Raw genomic sequence first — 23,877 nt, 5'->3', positions numbered from 1 at the left:
AGAAATATTTTATGTTTGTAAGATTTGTATTTTGAAATAATAAAATCACATTATGCTTTTCTAATATCTCAACCGGAAGTGATCGATTATTTATTTTCCAGTGAGAGCAGAAACCTCAGAGAAGATAAAAACATTTAAATTAACCAGTTTATTATATTATTCTGTGTCTGTCTCTGTGTGTTAAAGATGTCCAGGCTGCAGAGTCTGAAGGTTTTCATCAACCAGCGGCTAACTGCGGCTGTCGAGGACATTTTCGGACATTTAGAGAGGACAATCAGCGAGTATGAGGAGGAGATGGACCGCCGCCAGCGGAAACTGCTCGATGTGGTTTTAACAGCTGAAGTCCAGCAGCAGAGAGAAGCAGGTCGGTGTCTCTGCTGGTGCTAAGCTAACGTTAGCTTCCAACCGTCCACACAGACTGTTGGAAGCTAACGGCTAACGGCTAGCTGCTAACGGAAAACAATGGCTGCGGAGTTAATAAATCTCTTCATGTTCCGAGTTTTAATGAAAGCAACTATTAAGGCGCTTCTACTGACAGTTAGTCAGGTGGTGCGTTCACGGACCGTCGGACTGTTTATGTGGGGAACATCAGGCCTGCAGATGTTACAGATGTTATACAGTGATGAAAAAAAAAATTAGACCCTTGTTTTCTTCATTGTCTTGTTAATTTTACAACCTGGTACAACTAAAGTTAAATTTGTTTGGACAAATATAATGATAACAACAAAAATAGCTGATAAGAGCATGTAGTGGTATGAACATCAATGAATACATATATTTAAATATATGCAGAGATATAGATAGTATAAGTGGTATATGACATATATATGCAGATGTTATTCAATCTCCCCACATTTCATTGTTAAACTGAACAAAAACCTTTATGAACCCTCCTTTTTGTTGCATGTCAAATTGACCCATTTCAAAGTTTAAAAAAAAAGAAATAGATAAACTACGTTCCTTACTTTAAAACAGAACACACACTTTGGATGACTGAGGTCTTACAGCCTCTGACATGTCGCAGAGCAACAGAGCGTTACTCTGTCTGGTTTTCCCTTCTTTCCGTCTCTCCAATGGTCTTTTCCTTTTTTTTGTCTTTGCTCTGTTTTGCTCTGCTCCACTCCCCTCCACACCGCTCTGCTCCGTGCTCAACTCAACTTTTTCTTATAAGCAAACATCTCTGCGACTTATTGAGTGGTGTAATAATCGCACAACACAACAAATCGATAATCAAATTCATTGCCAACACTTTTTTATAATCAAATTTTATCGATTCGTTGTTGCAGCCCTAATGAAAACAGTTTTAACATGGATTTAAAAAAAATAAAAAACGAGTGAACCTGATCTGTGAGAGGGAAATAACACCACTGCACTAAATATTGATTAAAATGGTTAGTAATGGAGTTATAAATGAAATATAAACAAGTTTTATTGGGATTTTTGTTTTGTTTCTGACACGTGTTTAATTGTGTATGATATTCTTTCATTACAGTACTAATATTGTGTTAATACAATATAACAATATTATTGTCTTATTATGAAACTAACTCCATTGATTATGTATCTTACACACTTAAGAAGTAACAGTTTATTGCTCTTTGAAAGGCTGTACTTTCATTTTAATCGATATCTAGGCATATGCAGTATTCTGTCTTCATGTGACAGAAAGTTGATGTGTAGTAGAGGTCAGAATCACAGAGACTTCCAGGACTATTAACAGTAAAATAACTCTGTCTCTGTTCTGGTTTAATCCTGATGATGAAGAGGAGCCAGTCAACACGGACCAAAGGGTTATTGGGGCTATTTTTGTCATTTTATTTTGAAATTTTAATGGACTTCCTCTTTGGTGCTGTTCACCAGATTATTATTATGATTACAGTTGAAGCCTAAAATGCAGAACTAGCAGGATGAAGAACAGCTTCTCCCCCTGGGCTCAACACCCACACAATTAAAATGTGCAATAAAACTAATATTTGGAAGACATACTATCGACCTCATCAATAACTTTGTAGCATTTTCAGTGGTCATTTATTTATTTTTATACTTATTTACTACATCACATGTCCTTGTCCTTGTTTTTGTCTTTGTTTTAGCTCAGTGTTCTAATATACAGTCATGGAAAAATGATTAGACCGTTTTCTTCCATTTGTTGTTCATTCTAATGGCTGGTACAACTAAAGGTACATTTCTTTGGACAGTGATTGGTTCCTAAATTAAACCCTTATCAGTTTTTTTTGTTATCATTATTTTTGTCCAAACAAGTGTACCTTTAGTTGTACCAGGCATTAAAATGAATAAGAAACTAGAGAAAACAAGGGAGGCCTGATAATTGTTTCCATTACTGTATTTTTAAACGTTTTACTCATGTTTATTTTGTGTTATGAATGTTTTAACTATGACCTTTATGCAGTGGCACTCTTAAATTTGTTGTACAGTTGACTATATAATGACAATAAAGGCTATTTGACTTTTTATTTGATTCTTATTATTGCTTAAAGATTCCTTTATAGAGTTATTGTGTCATTATAATCAAGTATTTAGGTTCATATTCCAGGAAATCATCACTGATTGTAAATTTCTAATACCTCTTTTTATTTTCACTGATATTACATTTTGTCTAAATTAACTTGTGGTTTTCTCACTGTGTGTTTCAGTGTTTCCTGCAGACGTCCAGCAGCTGCAGTTTCCCTCTGAGCAGCAGGACTCCAGTCTGGACCAGGACCAGGAGGAGCCGGAGCCCCCAAACATTAAAGAGGAACAGGAGGAACCTTGGAGCAGTCAGCAGGGAGAGCAGCTTCAGGGGCTGGAGGAGGCTGATATCACCAAGTTCACGTTCGATCCCGTCACCAGAACAACATACAGGAAGATCAGTGACTTACTAAAACCCGATACTGACGACGAGACCGGAGACTTTTCTGAGCCTGAGACTGATGACAGCGCTGACTGGAAGGAGGCCAGAGACCCTCAGTCTGGTCTAAACTCTCTGAATAATGACGAAGTCCCTGTCAGCAGCGCTGCTGAGAAACCGTTCAGCTGCTCCGAGTGTCGGAAAAGATTCGTCAGCAAGGGGAACCTGAGGACGCACGTGAGGACTCACACAGGAGAGAAACCGTTCAGCTGCTCCGTTTGCAGGAAAAGCTTCCCGAGGCGCGGACACTTACGGAACCACATGAGGATCCACACGGGGGAGAAACCGTTCAGCTGCTCCATCTGCGATAAAGGTTTTGTTGAAAGCGGGAATCTGAAGAAACACATGAGGTCTCACACGGGAGAGAAACCTTTCACCTGCTCCGAATGTGGGAAGAGGTTCGCTCGGAGTGAAAATCTCAAGAGACACATGAGGTCTCACACGCGAGGGACTCCATTCAGCTGCTCCTTCTGCCAGAAAACCTTCGCGAGGAACGGAAGTTTACAGTTACACATGAGAATCCACACGAGAGAGTGACAGTTCACAGAACAAATCAGTAAAGAAATGATCCAGTGAATCTCTGGAGGGTTCAAACTCTGTTTTGAATGAGAACAACTGAGTCAGAAAGTTGTTCTTCTCCTGCTGTGAGCAAACAGCATGTCCAGTCTGATCTGTTTTTATATGATGATGTGATGTAGTTTTACAGGATTTACATATTCTGTACGTTGGTGTTAGTCCTGTCACGATAATACATTTTTTAGGATGATATATTTTCCCAGAAACGATCACGATAAACAATAGTATCGTATCAATGTTGTTTTAGTTTTATAACAATATTAGAGCATTATAAGTACATCCTTTTCCACAGCAATTCATTTTTAAATCTGGAGAATATTAAACATTGGAATTGAAATGTGGAAAGGAAATATTAAAATATCCTAGATGAATAAAACATAAATAAATAAACTACAACCAACACGAATAAAATAGACTTTAAGGCTCTGTTAGCAAAACATTGCACTGAGATAAACATTGTGTATTATATTATTTTATTATTAAAATAACATAAAAAAACAGCTGGAATGGCTACTTGGGAAATATAGTTTTTCTTTTCGGCAATTCATGCTGCCTGTCAAACATTTGCAGCTTTACTTTAAACACAAAAGAGCACAAAAAGTCAATATATTGAGTCCAAAAAAACAACAACTATTGTGTCAATTTTTGTATATTGAACAATAAGTCGATATAGTAATTATCATGACAGGCCTAGTTGGTGTGTTTTGGGGCGTAATAACAACACAGAAAAGTGAATCTCCTCCTCTTCACTGCCCCTTTTTTCTTCTCTCGTCTATATATATTCATGCATGTTTATTGAAATGTGTTGAGATACAAAAAGTCCTGTGTGTGTAAGACTTTAAACGACAAGACCAAGACCAAATCTTATCTCTTCTAGGGGAAAGAGAAACAAACTATGGAAGAATTATCCTATCTTTATTGAAGAGCGTAGATTTTCAGTTTGAGAGCATGATTTTATTACGTTTCAGTGACATTTCAGCTCCTTGTAATGATCAGATTTATTCTCCTCATGCTCACATTTTGCTGCTTTCTATCAAAATGTTTGCTTGAACTCAAAAATGCTTGCTTGTGCTCTTTTGCTACGCTCTTTAATAAAGATAGGATAATTCTTCCATAACTACCATCATCTTTTGGAATTCAGAGCTCTGAAAATGTAATAGAATATTTTTTCTGTCTTCAAACTGAGTTGTTGAAGAAGTAATGAAGGTGCAATAAAGGCAACGCAAGAACTGAAAGAGCTGTTTTATTCATTCTGCTCCAGTGTGCAGAAACATCAATAACATTTGAAGATGATATTTAATCTGAGCGGCAGATTCTCTGAGGATGGCTCCACAAATTTACCTGGAGTTTTGTGTTGAGGAAAAGTTTTGAAGCTTTTGTTTCCAGGTTCAAGAATGAAGCAATCTGACATGAGAAGGGTCAATGTGGAGCTTTTAACCCTCTGAAATCTTCGGCTATTATGTCTGTTAAAAAATCTTCACCATGCCATGTTGGTATCGGTTTTTTCACCGTTACCTCACCTATATGTCCTGATGATTAATTTTTAACTTTGACTTACTTGAACAAAATTTTGAACCCAAAAGAAACAAAGGAAGCATAAAATCTGATCTTGAAAATAATGTGTCTATAATAATGAGTTTTAAATATTGCAAATATAAATACAGGTTGCATATATAACATATAACAGGTAAAATGAAGATAATATTCAGTTCAATATTTTATACTAAATATATTTGACATTATCTCCAGTTTTACTTTGCCGAAAAATCTAGCATGGAGTTTCAAGCCAGAACTTTAGAGGGAAGCTGATGGCAAGACTTAATGTTGCTTCATTTTTATGTCTTAACGTCATGAAGAAGTAACGTGCAGGTGCTTTCATGAACTCCGCCAATTGCGGCCCTTGTGACGATATTTTGTGGCCCCCACCTTGATATGAAAGTTTAATGTGAGTTTGATATGAATGGCACTTTACCGTGTTGTGTGTGAAAGGTCCCTTTTATTACTTTTTTGGTAATTTTGTGTCTTTTTTAAATAATTTTGTGTATTTTTTAAATAATTTTGTGTCTTTTTTGGTAATTCTGTCTTTTTTGGTCATTTTTTTTGTCTTTTTTTCAAAGTAATTTAGCTTTCTTCAGTCATTTTGCGTCCTTTTTTGTAATTTTGTGTCTTTTTTGGTCATTTTGTGTCCTTTTGTTGGCGTGATTTATGAACACACAGACATTTTCCATAGTTTATCGCCCTTTCTGGATGACCCTGTAATTTCAGTCTTTTATTTTGAAACGCAGCTGCTCTGCTGCCCCCGGAAGCATTTCACCCCACTGCGGCTAACTTCACACTGTTAAAACAAAAATGGCGTCCGTGCAGACGTAGCCGTGTCTGCAAGGAGAGAAACAAACTGTGTTTCTGACGGAGTTTGTGTGGAGAAAAAGTTAATGTCACTGTGTGAAAAATGTCTAAAGTCCAAACGGTGAGAGCGCTGGTGGAGCAGCGACTGACTGCGGCTGCTGAAGAGATATTTGGGCTGTTTGAAAGAACGATAGCAGAGTACGAGGAGGAACTTTGTCGTTCAAGAGAGAAGAACGAGCGACAACAGAAACTACTGGACGCTTTAGTGAAACCTCAGCTTCACTCTCAGGCAGCAGGTCAGTGCTTCAAACTCTCAGTCGGTCAGAGTTTAACGCTAAAAGCCCTGTAGCACCATATAATGCAATAATATCCTGATAATGTAATAACGCCTGAAAATGTAATAAAATTTGCACTTAACTCGATGGAAAATGTAATAAAAGCCAATAGTGTAATAACTTCAACAATAATGTAATTAAATCTTGACTGATATTTGGTTATTATATCACTTTCAACGTCAAATTGACATCTTAAAGCACCATATAATGCAATAATATCCTGATAATATAATAACGCCTGAAAATTTAATAAAATTTGCACTTAACTCGATGGAAAATGTAATAAAAGCCCACTTTAACAATAATGTAATTACATATCTTGACTGATATTTGGTTATTATATCACTTTCAACGTCAAATTGACATCTTACTCTAAGTCAAGTGACATAGTGTCCATTTTTAAAACTCATCTGATAACCTATTTTTATTCCTTGGCTTTCAACCACGCATGAGACTCTGCTCTGTTTTAGTGTTTTTATGGTTTGTTTTTATTTATTGTTTTTTTAAATATATATATATATATTTTTAAAGCAATGAAACTATTTATTTTCGTGTTCATTTCCTGTTTTATTTATTTTATTGTTCTTGTTTGCTTGTTTATGTACAGCAATTTGTTGCGGCTGTACAAATAAAGTGCTTTACAAATAAAGTTGAGTTCAGTTGAGTCAGCTGACATACTGGCAACATCAAAACAATAAATCAAAAATATCAAAATCACGAAAACAAATACAAAACAATCAAGTAAAAGTTATTCACTGCAAAAACCAACTGACAAAAAAATAAGAATAACGAGAATTAAGCAAACACATGTTCGAAACAAGTGAAATTATCTGTCAGTGCAGTAAGTAATTTTTTCTTTGTAACAATTCTTTAAATAAGTAAAAAAGTAAATCTAGGCATGGGAAAAACCAATGATGTCTTGAAATAAATCCAAATATACTTATTTTGAGCAATTGTGGCTTGAATAGCCCGACTGTAGTGACATTAAAAATAAGCCAGCAATACTTGGAACAAGCACGTTTTGGTGGAAGAAAATGAAATTACATTAAAACTTCATGCAACTAAAACTCTCAATTGGAGCCAGTATTTTAGGGAAAAACTCACCATATTCAACAGTTGAATAGCTTGAAAAGCATGAAAAAGCTCACAATTTCAATCCTAAAAACCAGTCTTCAAACAATAAGATAATTACATAAGCACATAATAATAATACTTATAATTCAATAAGCACATACTAGTGGTCAGTAGGTAAATTATATTCAAAACAATATAATTAAGATACTATTACTAGATATAAGAAGAAAATACTTGGATAGCTTAATGTTTTTTGCAGTGTTGTTATTAGTTATTCCAGAGATTGTATTAATGTAATAAAAATCAAGTAGAAAAACGTTTAAACAGAGGGATGATTTGGCAAATTTACATTTGTGTAAATTAAATTGACCTCATTGAATTAACAGTGTTATAAAAGGAATAAACACCCTTCAGACGCAATTTATTATAGTGACCGGTGCTTCTTAGAATATACAGGTGCATCTCAATGAAGTAGAATATCATAGAAAAGTTGATTAATGTCAGTAATTCAAAAATTTTCAATTAAAAAAAAAAGTGGAAAAAACACATTATATAGATCCATTACACACAGAATGAAACATTTCATGTCTTCATTTATTTAATTTATTCTAATTATAATGATTATTTCTTACATTTAATGAAGACCTAAAAGTCAGTGTCTCAAAAAAAAAATTAAAATGACAAAAGACTAATTTTAAAAAGTATGTTTAATATGGAAATGTTGGCCTTTTGAAAAGTATGTCCATCTATATGACTCAATACTTGTTTGGGGCTGTTTGACTTACTGGAAATGGACTTTTCCATCATATTCTAATGTATTGAGATGCTCCTGTATTATGAGATTTACTTGTATAAATAAAGACTGAATAAAAATGTCAACATCAAAATGACAAAACTTGATCACAACTGACATTACGTTATTTTATATTAAACTCCTTTTTGGGGTTCCTGAAGTTGTTTGTTGTTTCTAAGATTAAAGATTGAAATCCTGTTTTGTTGACGTGACATTATTTCTGCAGCGCTATCTGCTGGTGATGTCACTATCATGTTTATATCAGATTTTCCATTATACAGTCACTGGTTTAGTTATAAAAATGATTATTTTTTTGCTTTTGATATGTTGATTAATTTTATTACGTTATTGGTCAAGTCAAAGTTTATTTATAGAGCACATTTAAAAACAACCCCAGTTGACCAAAGTGCTGTACAGTTATTAAAATAGAATAAAATCATACACAAATGGGTATAAATAAAAACAATTAAAACAATAAAATACTAAAAACAGTAAAACAATAAAATAGTAATAAAAACTCAATCCAAAAACAGAGTTAGAGATAGAAAATAAAAATAAAAGGATATATTATTGGTGAAGTTGTTACATTATTGGGTTTTATTAAATTTTTGATCAAGTCAAGTGTCTAATGACGGCAGCAGCGGATCACAGCTCAAAATTACAAGAGAAAAAATAAAAATACAAGAAAAAGGTAGAAATTACCAGAAAAAAAATGTATTTGTGCGTCAGGGAAGTTGTCAACAAAAAAAATTAAGTAATTTATACTCTTAGGCTAAATAAAGTTTCAAAGTAAAGCTGAATGTACAAATAAATAAATAATACACAAAAATTGTGTAACCACAAAAAAAAAGATAAATATAATAATAAAAAATACTTCATCCACCTACATTGTATTTAAGTGGACTTATACATATAATTATTTCATTTAAAAAAAGGTATATCTACATTTACACATTTCATCAATATTGAGCAGAACATATTCTAAATACAGCCATTTTTATCAAAAGTTTTGACAAATTATGTAAAAATCCTGTTATATACCATAAAGTTGCAATGTAAACAGGGATTGTATTTTTTTCTCATTTATTTTCCTGTATATAATCAGATTTTTTATGGGGAAAAAATTACTGGTTACACCAACTGACACTGGGTTAGATCACGTCATTGACCCATTTATACTGTAAACTGTGTCCTGCTCAGGGACACGGGGATGCCTTTATATTATATTATTTATTATTATTATTTGCGTCTGTATATAGACAATCCTGGTGATAAATTCATTATTTAATATCCCAGAACATGATTGTGCCCGCTGAACACCAGCCAATGTTTTATTAGGTTAGATGATTAAAGGAAAATGTAAATGATGTCACTCAAATCAAACCTAAATTCATTTTCTTTTACTTTAATAATATCCATAATAAATCTGAATGGGGGAAATAACAGATCATGAAAGGGGGAAAAAAGCTTCTAGAATTATTTTTCTTTACATTATTATAAATGTAGAAAGACGTTTGTGGTCTTTTTGTTGTTCAGATCCACAATAAAACAGATTTTTAACTCCATGGCGAATCAGAAGATAAATAAAATATGAAACTTGTGAGTGACACACTATAAAATATCCATCACGATACTAAAATGTTCAACTCGATACCGATACTCAGGAAAATATTCGATACTCGATATCATTTTCGATACCACAAGGATAAAAACAAAGACCCCAAAATTTAACAGAAATATTTTTATTAACAAGAAAAATGCAACATGTAAAAATGAACAGAACCACAGGTTAAATATTTATAATAAAAACAGTTGTGCAAAAAGAAACTGCAACTATGATAACAAGCTTCAGACACTCGATACTTTTGAAAATGAGTATCGTATCCGGATACAACGTTTTAGTATCGATACTTTTGACAACCCTAGTATTATGTAAACAAACACTCATGTAAACAACAATTTATTGAGTCCAGAAAAACTGTCGTGTCCATTTTTGTTTATAAACAATGTTAATTTTCTCCTGATTTGTTGTGTCAGAATGTTCAGAAGACGTGTTCTGTGAAAAATGGGTCCAGCTTTTACTTTGGTGACTCTGGGACTCTTAACTGTCTCTGGTGAAAATGTTTCCACGCTGGCATCCTGATCTCCTTCATGGCTCCAGTCTCGGGTCGCAGACACTCTTGGCTCCATGTTTTATTTACAGTAATAACTTTATTCATATATGATATGTAAACAAGCTGAGAAAGCCATTTAAAGTTCAATGATAGGAGCTTTCACAGTGTGCCTTTTATGTTTCTAGACCATTTTTAAACTGGGAATTTTCTTTCTACAATGAAAACTATTACTATTTTTAATTTACATGCAAATAGACTGTTTTGTAGTTTTATTAGTTATTCTTTTTTCTGCTGTTTTTTTTTGTGTATAAATGGTAAAAAATTGTACATTTCCATAGAAACCTGTGTCTTTTGTTTGTATTTTCGGTTCCTGACAGCTTTATACTTTGTTAATTAAAGTATAATAATATACCTGTGTTTGTTCAGGTGATACAAATATACACCCCATGTAAGAAACTATTATAGAACAACAAAATCTGAAGTTCCCATTCTCATCACAGCTCACGTCATTCTAACAGTATGTACAGGGAACCAATTATTCAACAAAAAGTCTAAAAGCAGAACTAATGCATCGTGATATTTCAGTTCCTTCCAGAAGTTGTAAAGAGATCTGAGTGAACACTGAAGCTGTTTGGTGCTCAGTGAATGACAACATCTCTCTGTGTATTTCTGTGTTTCCTGCAGAAGTCCAGCAGCTGTTGGTGAATACAGAAGAGGTTCCCTCCAGGCTGGACCAGGAGGACCCGGAGCCCCCACACATTAAAGAGGAACAGGAGGAACTCTGGGTTAGTCGGGAGGGAGAGCAGCTTCAGGGGCTGGAGGAGGCTGATATCACCAAGTTCACATTCACTCCTGTCCCTGTGAAGAGTGAAGAAGATGAAGAGAAACCTCAGTCCTCACAGCTTCATCAAACACAGACTGAACAGATGGAAACAGAAGTTGGTGGAGAGGACTGTGGAGGACCAGAACCAGACGGGAAGTCATCAGATACTGATGACAGTGTTGATAGTGATTTTTGGACAGAGAACAGGCAACGTCAGTCAGGTTTAAACTTACTGATAAAAAATAAAGTATATGACAGGAATCCAAAGAGACATTTCTATACTAATGAGAAAACTCGAGATGCTTCTGAAGTAAAGACAGAGGACGGGGGTGATTGGAAGGAGACCAGAGAACCTCAGTCAGGTTTAAACTCTAAGAAAAATTACAAAGTTTCTGTCAATGAGAAACCATTAAGCTGCTCTGAGTGTGGGGAAAGATTTGGCTGCAAGACAAATTTGAAGGAACACATGAGAGTCCACGCTGGAGAGAAACTATTCAGGTGTTCAGTCTGTAAGAAAGCTTTTTCAAAGAGCGGAAGTTTACAGAGACACCTGAGAACCCACACAGGAGAGAAACCGTTCAGCTGCTCAGTCTGTAAGAAATCTTTTGCAGAGAGCGGAAATTTACAGTCACACATGAAAATCCACACGGGAGAGAAGCCTTATAGCTGCCCGGTGTGTGGAAAACGTTTTACTGAAAGTGGAAATCTGAAGACACACATGATCACGCACACGGGAGAGAAACCGTTCAGCTGCTCTGAGTGTGACAAAAGATTTGGCCTCAAGGGTTCTCTGAAGGAACACATGAGAACCCACACAGGAGAGAAACCTTTCAGCTGCTCAGTGTGTGGCAAGCGATTTACTGAAAGTGGAAATCTGAAGACACACATGAGAACGCATACCGGAGAGAAACCTTTTGGCTGCTCTGAGTGTGGGAAAAGATTTGGCCTTAAAGGAACTCTGAAGGAACACATGAGAACTCACACGGGGGAAAAAAGATTCAGCTGCAGTGCTTGTGACGAAAGATTCACTTGGCTTTATCAGCTCAGAAACCATCAGTGTGTTTGTCCTCAGTCGTCACAGCTTCATCAGAGTCAAACTGAGGAGAACAGAGAGCCTCCAGCCAGCAGCTCAGCTACACAGATGGAAACAGAATATGAAGTGAGTGATGAGAAACCCTTCCGCCCATCAGTCTATCAGATCCCTTTGGAAGACAGTGAAAACTTACAGACAGACATGAAAATTCAAATGGGAGAGGAACCCTTCAGCTACTCGGAGTGTGATGAAGCTTTCAGTGAGAGTGGAAATCTTAAGGTGAAAATTGAAACTGAAGCAGAAGAAGAGAGATTCAGCTGCAGCACTTGTGACCAAAGATTTACTTGCCGTTACGACCTTAAGAATCATCAGTGTGTCGATCATCAGTCCTCACAGTTTCAAACTCTGAGAACAGAGAAGATCGAGGCAGAGTTTCCTGCCAGCAGCTCAACTGAACAGATAGAATCAGATGCTGAAGTTGGTGACAGTGATTCGAGATGTAGTGCTGGTGAGAAACCATATAGCTGTTCTGAATGCGGGAAACGATTTGGCTACAAGGGAAATCTGAAGGAACACATGAGAATCCATAGAGGAGAGAAACCTTTCAGCTGCCCAGTCTGTGAGAAGTCTTTCACACAGAATGGACATTTAAAGAAACACATGAGAACTCATCCAGGAGCAAAACCCTTCACCTGCAGTGTCTGTGAAGAAAGATACACTTGGAATGAGCTTGTAAACCATCGGTGTGTTGGTTCTCAGTCCGCACGGCTCCGTCAGAGTCAAACTGAGGAGAACAGAGAGGCAGAACCTCCAGCCAGCAGCTGAAGTGTACAGGTGAAAACAACATTTTATAAGCAACAGCAAGGACTTTGCAGAAACTATTCATCAGCCCGAGATAACAATGAATACACAGTCAGAATTTTCCTTGATTTATCAAAAGTTTTTGATACAGTTAATCATGAAAATTTACAAAGCAAATGTCTTTTTACAGTTCAGTACTCTAACAATTAAGTGAGTACTTTAAGAAAAAAACAACCAGTATGTGGCATCCCACAAGGTTCAATCCTGGGCTCACTTCTTTTTCAGAATTTTATAAACAACGTAGCTTCTGTCTTCCAAACTGTTTTTGTTATTATTTGCTGATGATACCAGTCTGTTTCTGTCTAAAAAACAACAACAGAATTCAGATGCATGTAAGGAACACAAAGATGACCACGCTGTGTCTATATATTAAGAACACTCTTTTTTATAATTTCTGCCACTCCAAATAAGAATTTTGAAAGTGATGAGGCAATGATAAAACATGGATGTTGTCTGCCCCAATCCCAATCTGATTTATTTAATATTTAGTATCAGCTGACATCTTATAAGGAACAGCGAGGATTTTGCAGAAACTACTCATCAGTCCTCGATAAGAATGAATACACATTAAGAATTTTAATCATGAAAATTTACCAAGCAAATATGTTTTTACGGTTCAGTACTTTAATGGTTAAGTGAGTACTTAAGAAATAAAAAACAGTGTGTGGCATCCCACAAGGTTCAACCCTTGGCCCACTTAATTTTCTGAATTTTAGAAACGACCTAGCCTCTGTCTTCCAAACTGTTTTTGTTATTTTATTTGCTGATGATACCAGTCTGTTTCTGTCTAAACCAAACCACAACAACATTCTGATGCATGTAAAGAACACAAAGTTGACCTCACTGTGTCTGTATATTAAGAAAACTCTTTTTATAATTTAGCTTCGGGTATCCCCAAAGATGGATTGGGCACCATCACTCAAGTCTCTAGTACCCTCATTTAAGGTGCTCTTATAGACAAACAGTTTAGTTTATGTTGATTACATTTTTTATTACAAAATTGGGACCATAATTCACACTAAGAGTTTTCTTTTGCTTTATTATATATTAATATATCCATGTATTTCCTTTTGTTGTATTGTGTTTTATTGGGCCAACACGTTTCAGGCAGCAAATCTGCCTTATAGTTTCATAAATTTAAAATTGTATCCAACAGGATGCAAACTTTTGAATTTGTTTATGAAGCGGTCCAATAGTTTGAAAGCCTGACCTCATTTTTCTTGGGATATTTTCAGTTTAACTCAGATATTCATTCTAACAACAATATACAGACAAGACACTGTCACATTCCACTTGTTAAAACCAGACCCAGAATCAGTTTACTCTAAAATATATAAAACCACGATCTGAAACAAAATTGACCGGACCCTGTAGAACTGCTATGAGGTTTAATCTGTTATTTCCTTTTGTTTATTTTATGATTACTTAGTTTCATATTACTTTTGTTGTGTGATACTTCAAAGAAATTATTCTTTAAAATTATTTTTGTATTCAAAATTGTAATCAGTTAAGTTTGATTTATTTTGATGTCTTAATCAAACCTGTGATCAGCCTGTTAAGCTTTTGGCCTCACTTGCCTGTTCTGTTACTGTACTTTTTATGTTCTATTACTTTTTTTTTTTTTTTTTTTTTTTTTTTTTTTTTTTCAAAAAAAGCTGATGGGAGTGGACTGTGCAGAACCAGAACCAGACAAGAACTCTGATCCAAATACATTTTTAAAGAACTGGAGGAGAAACCCCTCACACGCTAAAAACATTTTAAAACAAAAGCTCCACCGGGCCGTCACATGTCAGAAATCAGACGTGCGTTGGAACGCAGCAGCAGTAAAACTCTGGAGGGTCCAAAAACTTCTGGACATGTTTGAAATGAGCACAACAGAGTCAGAAAGCTGTTCTAGTTGTGATATTGTTCGATCTGTTTTTATATGATAAGGTGATGTAGTTTTACAGGATTGTTCTTGTATTTGCTGTATTTACAACATTTCTTCTCTCATCTATATATATCCATGCATGTTTATGGAAATGTGTTGAGATCCAACCAGCCCTATCTGTAAAGATCTCCTCTTGTACGTTAAACTGTCTAATAAAAACATGAACATTAACCTCCTTTATGCGTATTTTAGATCCGATGACACTAGAAACGCCTGACGTTCTCCCTGTTGGTTGGTAGTTTCTGTAGGTCATAATGTGTTTAATAACCAGTTAAAAGTTCCCTGTAGCTGAAAAATAAAAACAAAAAAGGGGTTCAGTGGCGGATAATTCCGTTTTTTTTTGTTTTTTTTTAAACCTTGTGCACCAAATCTGACATGAATATTTGTGGTCCGGGGAGCTTCAAGGAGAGAGTGTTTACCTTTTACAATGAGTTCATTTCTGACATGTGCACAGCAAAACGTCAGCTAATCAGTTGTTGTTATCTGTATATTTGTCCAAACAAATGTACCTTTAGTTGTACCAGACATTAAAATGAACAAGAAACTAGAGAAAACAAGGATGGTCTAATCATTTTTCCCATGACTGTAGTATGTGAAAAAAAAATCACATAAATGACATGAAAGCAGATTTTCCCAAAACAATAGTTGTGGCAGCTTCTACCAAGAATATCTAATTTATTTGTCGGGGTTTGGTTGTGCTGCACCTGAAATGTTGTTCATTATTATTGGTTATTGCTCATTTTATGATGTGATGAAAACCAGGTTGAAGTGTTGGATAGAAAACAATGGTCCTCTGATGATTTACTGACACAAGAACAACCAGTCTGTGAACATCTTTTGCAACACAAAAAGTTCACTTATTCTCGTCATTTCAACTTTTTTTTTTTTCAAAAAGCGTTCTCCTACGTGGCCCCAAACCTCTTCCGTACAGGTCAGCTGCTATAGGAATGAAAAAATAGTTTTTCCTATTTTTCAAAGAATCATCTTGAAGCTGTTCAAATGCCCGTCCTGAGCCTCATCACAGACAACAACGAGACGACCTGCAGGATGGAGATGGAGACACTGAAGAGCTGCTGCCAGGACAGCACTGATGGACCACAGGAGACCAGAGAAAAAACAAAACACCATGATTTAAGTTATAAAACTGGAGCTTCAAGGCTTTAAATACAAAGCTGTCATCTGCAGAAACTTTTACTGAAGCTGATATATCAAGTTGTCGGCACGGTTCAGTTCAGGCCTCACAGTGATTAAGAAACCTAGAAGAAAAAGAGGTGGACCAATAAAGCAAATTGGGCAGTAAAATTATTTTATTTCTTGTTAATACGTAACAAAGATCTTGAATGAAAGCAGATGAGGCAGGGGGAGTCTGAGCAGGTGCTGTTTCCACCTACAGTTTCTCCTGTGTGTATTTTGAAATTTTCTTTAATCTTCCTGTGTCCTAAGTCTATTTTGACAATTTATCTTCCTGTGTGTTTGTCAGAGGAAGTCTGTCATTTCAGAAATTTTGGGCTTTTTATTTTGAAACCCATCAACTCCTCTGCCCCGGAAGCTGTCGTCTGTACTGCGGCTAACTTCACGCTGTTTAATCAAGACGGAAGCAAGTAGCGGTTTCTTTATTGTTAGTGAGAAAGTTTGTGTTGTGGTCCGTCAGAGCCTCTGTGTGTCCGGATAAACGTGTCTGAATGGACTTTGTGCTGTTCACCTTTTCTTTCTGGATGTTTTACCTCTGACTCATCTCCCGGTAGACTACAAACACATTCAAGTTAGCTTAGCATGCTAGCTGGTTAGCACCGCTAGTCAGAGTGACTGAGGGAGAGCAAACTGTGTTTCTGACGGAGTTTGTGTGGAGAAAAGTTGGTGTCATTGTGTGAAAAATGTCTAAAGTCCAAACGGTGAGAGCGCTGGTGGAGCAGCGACTGACTGCGGCTGCTGAAGAGATACTTGGGCTGTTTGAAAGAACGATAGCAGAGTACGAGGAGGAACTTTGTCGTTCAAAAGAGAAGAACGAGCGACAACAGAAACTACTGGACGCTGTTTTCAACCCTCAGCTTCACTTACACAGAGCAGGTTAGTTACTTTACTTCAGTTACACAGAGCAGGTTAGTTACTTTACTTCAGTTACACAGAGCAGGTTTGTAAATTAAGTTATGGTTCCTGTTGATATTCCCAAAGCATTTTGGGAGCTGTAGTTTCAATTATCTCTGTCAAACAGCGAGGAATACACAGACTGTATTTTGCTTACTGTGTGTTTCTTTGTTTCCTGCAGACGTCCAGCAGCTGTTGGTGAGTGAAGAAGAGTTTCCCTCTGAGCAGCAGAAGAGGAGCTGCAGTCTGGACCAGGACCAGGAGGACCGAGAGCCCCTACACATTAAAGAGGAACAGGAGGAACCTTGGACCAGTCAGGAGGGAGAGCAGCTTCAGGGGCTCACATTCACTCCTGTCCCTGTGAAGAGTGAAGAAGATGAAGAGAAACCTCAGTCCTCACAGCTTCATCAAACACAAACTGAACAGAAATCAGAAGCTGGTGGAGAGGACTGTGGTATGTAAAATACCTGTAGTTACTGTGTGTAACATAGCTGCTGTAAAATAGCAGTTATAGTAGTGTTACAGTAGAGTTACAGTAAAGTTAAATATGTAACAAGAGCCTTTATCCTCCTGTACAATAATTAATTAAAATAGGTAATGATTAAGATAATTGTATATGATGGAATAGTGGCATTAGAATGTGTTAGAGGCCACCAAATTTGGGCTTTTATGAAAAAAAATTCTCCATGGGGACATTGACTGTGAAAAATGTACAATGAGATGATAGCTTACATTTATCAGGTCTCTCTTGAGAATGAGACCCTGTGTCTCAATGAGATTACCTGTATAAATAAAAGGTTAAATGATAAACATTTGGCTCTAAAATTGGACAAGATTGATGCATTTTACTTAAAAATGTACAAAATTTAATCCCAAGGGGTGCATGCCCCCTAGATGGTTATTTTTTTTTATTATTTACTTGTACTCAAGAGTTAAGAGTAAATGTTTTGTATTTGGCAACTTTTGATATTTGCAATTAACACTACATTTTAGATTTATGATTGATTGATTGTTTTTTAATTATCTATACAGACTAAAAAAATCATATTTTATATATATTTTTCAGTAGTTTTTAATATCGTCAAGAATATCGTTATGGCAAAATACCCTTAAATATCGTGATATTCTTTTAGGGCCATTTCGCCCACCCCTAACGTGTAGATAGGCTCACCTTCCTTCACTGCAACCAAGTGCTTCAAAAGGCTTGCACACACAAGTCAAGAGAGATTGTAAAGGGGGTGTAAGACTCTTGTTCCAAGTCCTGGTCCACAGCCAAGCTTTTCTGTTAAAACATATTGGGGCTGATCCTGAATGTGAGGTTGCACAATTTAAAGGCAGTGTTTAAGAATCTGTATTTTTATATATTTATTTTTGATACAAGTTGGAAACAATTTTGTTGATTTTTATTTAATTTTGTGTCTCAGGAAATGTTTGAAGTAATTTTATTTATTTTTATTGGAAATTTTGAATGAAACGGTTTACTACTTTGCATAATATGTATGATAAATGTCAATTTTTCTTAAGAAGGAAACAAATTGGTTTTTATTATAAAATGGTCTGTCTTGTTTTCTGTTGTTTATTTTTAATTGGGCTTTAATTAAGCAAAAGTGTTTTATCCGATTACTTGATTAATCGATGGAATATTCTATAGAATACTGGATTACCCAAAAATTTGATAGCTGCAGCTACAGTACTTACTGTGTGTAACATTGCTGTAATGCAGTTTAGTTAATTTACTCCACTTACACAGAGCATGTTAGTAATTTAAGTTATGGTTCCTGATGATATTCCCAAAGCATTTTGGGAGCTGTAGTTTCAACAATCTGTGTCAAACAGCAATGAATACACAGACTGTATTTTTCCTTACTGTGTGTTTCTGTGTTTCCTGCAGACGTCCAGCAGCTGTCGGTGAGTGAAGGAGAGGTTCCCTCTGAGCAGCAGGAGAGGAGCTGCAGTCTAGACCAGGACCAGGAGGAGCCAGAGCCCCCACACATTAAAGAGGAACTGAAGGAACCTTGGACCAGTCAGAAGGGAGAGCAGCTTCAGGGGCTCACATTCACTCCTGTCCCTGTGAAGAATGAAGAAGATGAAGAGAAACCTCAGTCCTCACATCTTCATCAAACACAAACTGAACAGATGGAAGCAGAATCTGATGTAGAGGACTGTGGAGGACCAGAACCAGACAGGAACTCTGATTCTGATCCAAATTTACAACCTGATACTGAGGACGAGCCTGCAGACTCTTCTGAACCTGAGACTGATGACAGTGCTGATTGGAAGGAGACCAGAGAACCTCAGTCAGGTTTGAACTGTTTGAAAAAAGATGACGGTCCTGTCAGGGATTCCAGATTAAGTGCTGGTGAGAAACGATTTAGCTGCTCTGAGTGTGGGAAAAGATTTAGCTCCAAAGACAATCTGAAGAGTCACATGGTTTCTCATACAAAAGAGAAACCTTTCAGCTGCTCAGTGTGTGGTAAAGGTTTCGGTCGACGTGTAAATCTAAGGGCACACAAAAAAATTCACACAGGAGTGAAACCTTTCAACTGCTCAGTTTGTCAGAAATCTTTTTACCACACAGGAAATTTAAAGAATCACATGAGACTCCACACAGGAGAGAAACCTTTCAGCTGCTCAGTTTGTAAAAAATCTTTTACACAGAGTGGAACTTTAAAGCTACACACCAGAGTTCATACAAGAGAGAAACCTTTCAGCTGCTCAATTTGTCAGAAACCCCTTGCATACAGGGCAACTTTAAAGACACACATGAGAGTCCACACATAAGAGAAACCTTTCAGCTGCCTAATTTTTTTAAGAAATCTTTTAAACAGAGTGGAACTTTAAAGCTACACATCAAAGTTCACACAGGAGAGAAACCTTTCAGCTGCTCAGTGTGTGGTAAAGGTTTCATTTGTGGTGGGGATCTGAAGTCACACATGAGAACTCACACAGGAGAGAAACCTTTCAGTTGCCATACTTATAACAAAAGATTTAACCGGAGTTCACATGTCAAAAGACATAAATGTGCTGGCCGCTCATCCTCAAAGTTTCATCAAACTGAGGAGAACAAAGAGGCAGAGCCTCCAGCCAGCAGCCCGCATGAAGAGATTCAAACAGAAGCTGATGGAGAAGACTGTGGAAGACCAGAAAAAGTCAGGAACTCAGATCCAGATGGACCAGATACTGATTAGAAGACTGGGAATTCTCCTGAACCTGAGACTGATGACAGTTGTGATTGGAAGGAGACCAGAGAACCTCAGTCCAGTTTAATCAAGTTTAAATGTCATTCACAGAGTTTCCTGCTTTGTTAAACAGCTTTTCTTTCTGCACCGGAGATGATAAATGAGTGATACTTTTATAGAGAACTTTAACTTTTCTGTTTGTGTTTAATCTTGACCCACCGCTGCTTCATTCATTTCATATATGTTTCTCTTTTTCTCTACTCCTGAAAAAACATGTAACACCACAGCATGCCTCAACATTAATAACATTTAGCATTGCTGCCCAACCTCTGGATCTCCCTCCTTCCAAACATCCACAGCTTTAACTCACTCCACTGGTTTAAAAAACCAAGTCAACACCTTTTCAAGTCAACACCTGACTCCCACTGCCTGTTCATGTCTGAAACTCTCACAAACTCTGAATTCTGTTTTTCTTTTCTGCATTTTTTATTTGTATTTATTCAGGCATGTAAAGCATATTAAATTAACTTTTACATGCTTTGTGAATCCTATCTATTATTATTATTATTATTATTATTATTATAAGTAGTAATAGTAGTAGTAGTATTATATTATTGTCATCACTATTATTATTATTAGTAGTAGTAGTAGTAGTATTAGTATTATTATTATGACCCATATTGTGGCTAGAAGCATCAAAAACAACAACCTTGAGAATTTTTTTCGAGTCTATTTTGACAATTTATCTTCCTGTGTGTTTGTCAGAGGAAGTCTGTCATTTCAGAAATGTTGGGCTTTTTATTTTGAAACCCATCGTCTCCTCTGCCCCGGAAGCTGTCGTCTGTACTGCGGCTAACTTCACGCTGTTTAATCAAGACGGCAGCTAGTAGCGGTTTCTTTAATGTTAGTGAGAAAGTTTGTGTTGTGGTCCGTCAGAGCCTCTGTGTGTCCGGATAAACGTGTCTGTATGGACTTTGTGCTGTTCACCTTTTCTTTCTGGATGTTTTACCTCTGACTCATCTCCCGGTAGACTACAAACACATTCAAGTTAGCTTAGCATGCTAGCTGGTTAGCACCGCGGCGTTAGTCAGAGTGACTGTTTGATGGAGAGCAAACTGTGTTTCTGAAGGAGTTTGTGTGGAGAAAAAGTTGGTGTCACTGTGTGAAAAATGTCTAAAGTCCAAACGGTGAGAGCGCTGGTGGAGCAGCGACTGACTGCGGCTGCTGAAGAGATATTTGGGCTGTTTGAAAGAACGATAGCAGAGTACGAGGAGGAACTTTGTCGTTCAAAAGAGAAGAACGAGCGACAACGGAAACTACTGGACGCTGTTTTCGACCCTCAGCTTCACTTAAACAGAGCAGGTAAGTGACTTTACTTTGGTTACACAGAGCAGATTAGTTACTTTACTTCAGTTACACAGAGCAGGTTAGTTACTTTACTTCAGTTACACAGAGCAGGTTAGGTTGTTTGTGTCTTCACATTTTTTTTATTCTTTCCAATTTGGCCTGTCATGATAACACATTTTTTAGGACGATATATTTTCCCGGTGACTATCACGATAGATGATAGTATTGTCGTATCAATGTTGTTTTAGTTTTATGACGATATTGGAGCATAAAATATCCTAGATTAATAAAACATAAATAAATAAACGACAACAACAAAAATAGAATTTCAGGCTCTGTTAACAAAACATTGCAATCTAACAATCATTATGTATTATGTTATTTTATTATTAAAATAACATATACCACTGGAGTGGCTGCTTGGGAAATATAATTTTTTTTCCCGGCATTTCTTGCTGCCTGTCAAACATTTGCGTTACTGGCAGCAGTGTTGTCTGAAAGTTTGTTTCTGTGTTTCCTGCAGACGTCCAGCAGCTGTTGGTGGTAAAAGAGAAGGTTCCCTCCGAGCAGCAGGAGAGGAGCTCCACGCTGGACCAGGACCAGGACCAGGACCAGGAGGAGCCAGAGCCCCCACACATTAAAGAGGAACAGAAGGAACCTTGGACCAATCAGGAGGGAGAGCAGTTTCAAGGGGTCACATTCACTCCTGTCCATGTGAAGAGTGAAGAAGATGAAGAGAAACCTCAGTCCTCACAGCAAACACAAACGGAAAAGATAAAAACAGAAGCTGATGGAGAGGACTGTGGAGGACCAGAACCAGATAGGAACTCTGATCCAGGTCCACATTTACAACCTGATACTGACGACGAGCCTGCAGACTTTTCTGAACCTGAGACTGATGACAGTGGTGATTGGAAGGAGACCAGAGAACCTCAGTCAGGTTTGAACTGTTTGAAAAAAGATGGTGGTCCTGTCAGAAATTCCAGATTTAGTGCTGGTGAGAAACGATTTAGCTGCTCTGAATGTGGGAAAAGATTTAGCTCCAAAAACAATCTGAAGAGTCACATGGTTTCTCATACAAAAGAGAAACCTTTCAGCTGCTCAGTGTGTGGTAAAGGTTTCGGTCGACGTGTAAATCTAAGGGCACACAAAATAATTCACACAGGAGTGAAACCTTTCAGCTGCTCAGTTTGTCAGAAATCTTTTTACCACACAAGAGATTTAAAGAATCACATGAGACTCCACACAGGAGAGAAACCTTTCAACTGCTCAGTTTGTCAGAAATCTTTTACCCGTAGGGGGGGTTTACGGCTACACATGAGAGTCCACACAGGAGAGAACCCTTTCAGCTGCCCTTTTTGTCAGAAATGTTTTAACAACACGGGAGGTTTAAACAAACACATCAGAGTTCACACAGGAGAGAAACCTTTCAGCTGCTCAGTTTGTCAGAAAACTTTTACACAGAGTGGAAGTTTAAAGTCACACATGAGAGTCCACACAGGAGAGAAACCTTTCAGCTGCCATATTTGTAGCAAAAGATTTGCCTGGCTGTCACATGTCAAAAGACATAAATGTGCTGGCCGCTCGTCCTCAAAGTTTCATCAAACTGAGGAGAACAAAGAGGCAGAGCCTCCAGCCAGCAGCCCGCATGAAGAGATTCAAACAGAAGCTGATGGAGAGGACTGTGGAAGACTAGAAGCAGCTAGGAACTCAGATCCAGATGGACCAGTGTTGGGATCTTGCCACATGTGAATCTTGGGTTCATTTGTGGACTTTAACTAATGTGGACAGCATTCTCAACTCACAAAATTTGCATTCCCCTCCATTTTGGGCATCTGACAAGGAACATAAAGATCTCTGTCCTCTGTTAGCACGTTCTGGTGACTTGTTTCTCAATGATTATATGCAAATACTTTAGTTTGCTGTTCAGGTTAGGCTGAAGTATTGTCAGTTTAACTTCTGTCTCACACTGAGATGATAAATGAGTGATACTTTTATAGAGAACTTTAACTTTTCTGTTTGTGTTTAATCTTGACCCACAGCTGCTTCATTCATTCCATATATGTTCTCTTTTTCTCTACTCCTGAAAAAACATGTAACACCACAGCATGCCTCAACATTTATAACATTTAGCAATGCTGCCCAACCTCTGGATCTCCCTCCTTCCAAACATCCACAGCTTAGACTCACTCCACTGGTTTAAAAAAACAAGTCAACACCTTTTCAAGTCAACACCTGACTCCCACTGCCTGTTCATGTCTGAAACTCTCACAAACTCTGAATTCTGTTTTTCTTTTCTGCATTTTTTATTTGTATTTATTCAGGCATGTAAAGCATATTAAATTAACTTTTACATGCTTTGTGAATCCTATCTATTATTATTATTATTATTATTATTATTATTATTATTATTAATATTATTATAAGTAGTAGTATTATATTATTGTCATCACTATTATTATTATTACTATTA

The 23,877-nt window shown here is 36.8% G+C and overlaps 3 protein-coding genes across 3 annotated transcripts; all 3 read left to right on the top strand.

The window, feature by feature from the left end:
• The first annotated feature begins 101 nt into the window (after positions 1-101).
• LOC131984876 (zinc finger protein 391-like) lies at positions 102-4,719 on the top strand. The gene is made up of 2 exons (XM_059349868.1): positions 102-364; positions 2,655-4,719. The coding sequence occupies exons 1-2, from the start codon at positions 187-189 to the stop codon at positions 3,443-3,445; spliced, it is 969 nt and encodes a 322-aa protein (XP_059205851.1). The 5' UTR covers positions 102-186; the 3' UTR covers positions 3,446-4,719.
• Positions 4,720-5,844: 1,125 nt separating this feature from the next.
• On the top strand, positions 5,845-23,748 carry LOC131984386 (zinc finger protein 184-like). The gene is made up of 7 exons (XM_059349229.1): positions 5,845-6,126; positions 10,831-12,819; positions 17,060-17,076; positions 18,770-18,786; positions 19,923-20,103; positions 21,332-21,419; positions 21,928-23,748. The coding sequence occupies exons 1-7, from the start codon at positions 5,934-5,936 to the stop codon at positions 23,154-23,156; spliced, it is 3,714 nt and encodes a 1,237-aa protein (XP_059205212.1). The 5' UTR covers positions 5,845-5,933; the 3' UTR covers positions 23,157-23,748.
• Positions 16,239-20,581, top strand: LOC131984843 (zinc finger protein 239-like). The gene is made up of 3 exons (XM_059349827.1): positions 16,239-16,860; positions 17,060-17,332; positions 18,770-20,581. Exons 1-3 carry the CDS (start codon positions 16,668-16,670, stop codon positions 19,657-19,659), a joined length of 1,356 nt encoding a protein of 451 aa, XP_059205810.1. The 5' UTR covers positions 16,239-16,667; the 3' UTR covers positions 19,660-20,581.
• Positions 23,749-23,877: the final 129 nt, after the last annotated feature.

The sequence above is a fragment of the Centropristis striata genome, chromosome 14 (genome assembly GCF_030273125.1).
Source record: "Centropristis striata isolate RG_2023a ecotype Rhode Island chromosome 14, C.striata_1.0, whole genome shotgun sequence".
NCBI classification, from domain to species: domain Eukaryota; kingdom Metazoa; phylum Chordata; class Actinopteri; order Perciformes; family Serranidae; genus Centropristis; species Centropristis striata.
This window is presented reverse-complemented; position numbering and strand designations above follow the sequence as displayed.

What these genes read in the sequence shown, in the direction of transcription:
- LOC131984876 (XM_059349868.1), top strand. Translation starts at nt 187, where the DNA reads ATGTCCAGGCTGCAGAGTCTGAAGGTTTTCATCAACCAGCGGCTAACT. An exon ending in CCAGCAGCAGAGAGAAGCAG is followed by an intron (nt 365 to 2,654) that starts GTCGGTGTCTCT and finishes TGTGTGTTTCAG; the next exon opens with TGTTTCCTGCAGACGTCCAG.
- LOC131984843 (XM_059349827.1), top strand. Translation starts at nt 16,668, where the DNA reads ATGTCTAAAGTCCAAACGGTGAGAGCGCTGGTGGAGCAGCGACTGACT. An exon ending in GCTTCACTTACACAGAGCAG is followed by an intron (nt 16,861 to 17,059) that starts GTTAGTTACTTT and finishes TGTTTCCTGCAG; the next exon opens with ACGTCCAGCAGCTGTTGGTG. An exon ending in AGCTGGTGGAGAGGACTGTG is followed by an intron (nt 17,333 to 18,769) that starts GTATGTAAAATA and finishes TGTTTCCTGCAG; the next exon opens with ACGTCCAGCAGCTGTCGGTG.
- LOC131984386 (XM_059349229.1), top strand. Translation starts at nt 5,934, where the DNA reads ATGTCTAAAGTCCAAACGGTGAGAGCGCTGGTGGAGCAGCGACTGACT. An exon ending in TGAACCTGAGACTGATGACA is followed by an intron (nt 20,104 to 21,331) that starts GTTGTGATTGGA and finishes GAGTACGAGGAG; the next exon opens with GAACTTTGTCGTTCAAAAGA. An exon ending in GCTTCACTTAAACAGAGCAG is followed by an intron (nt 21,420 to 21,927) that starts GTAAGTGACTTT and finishes TGTTTCCTGCAG; the next exon opens with ACGTCCAGCAGCTGTTGGTG.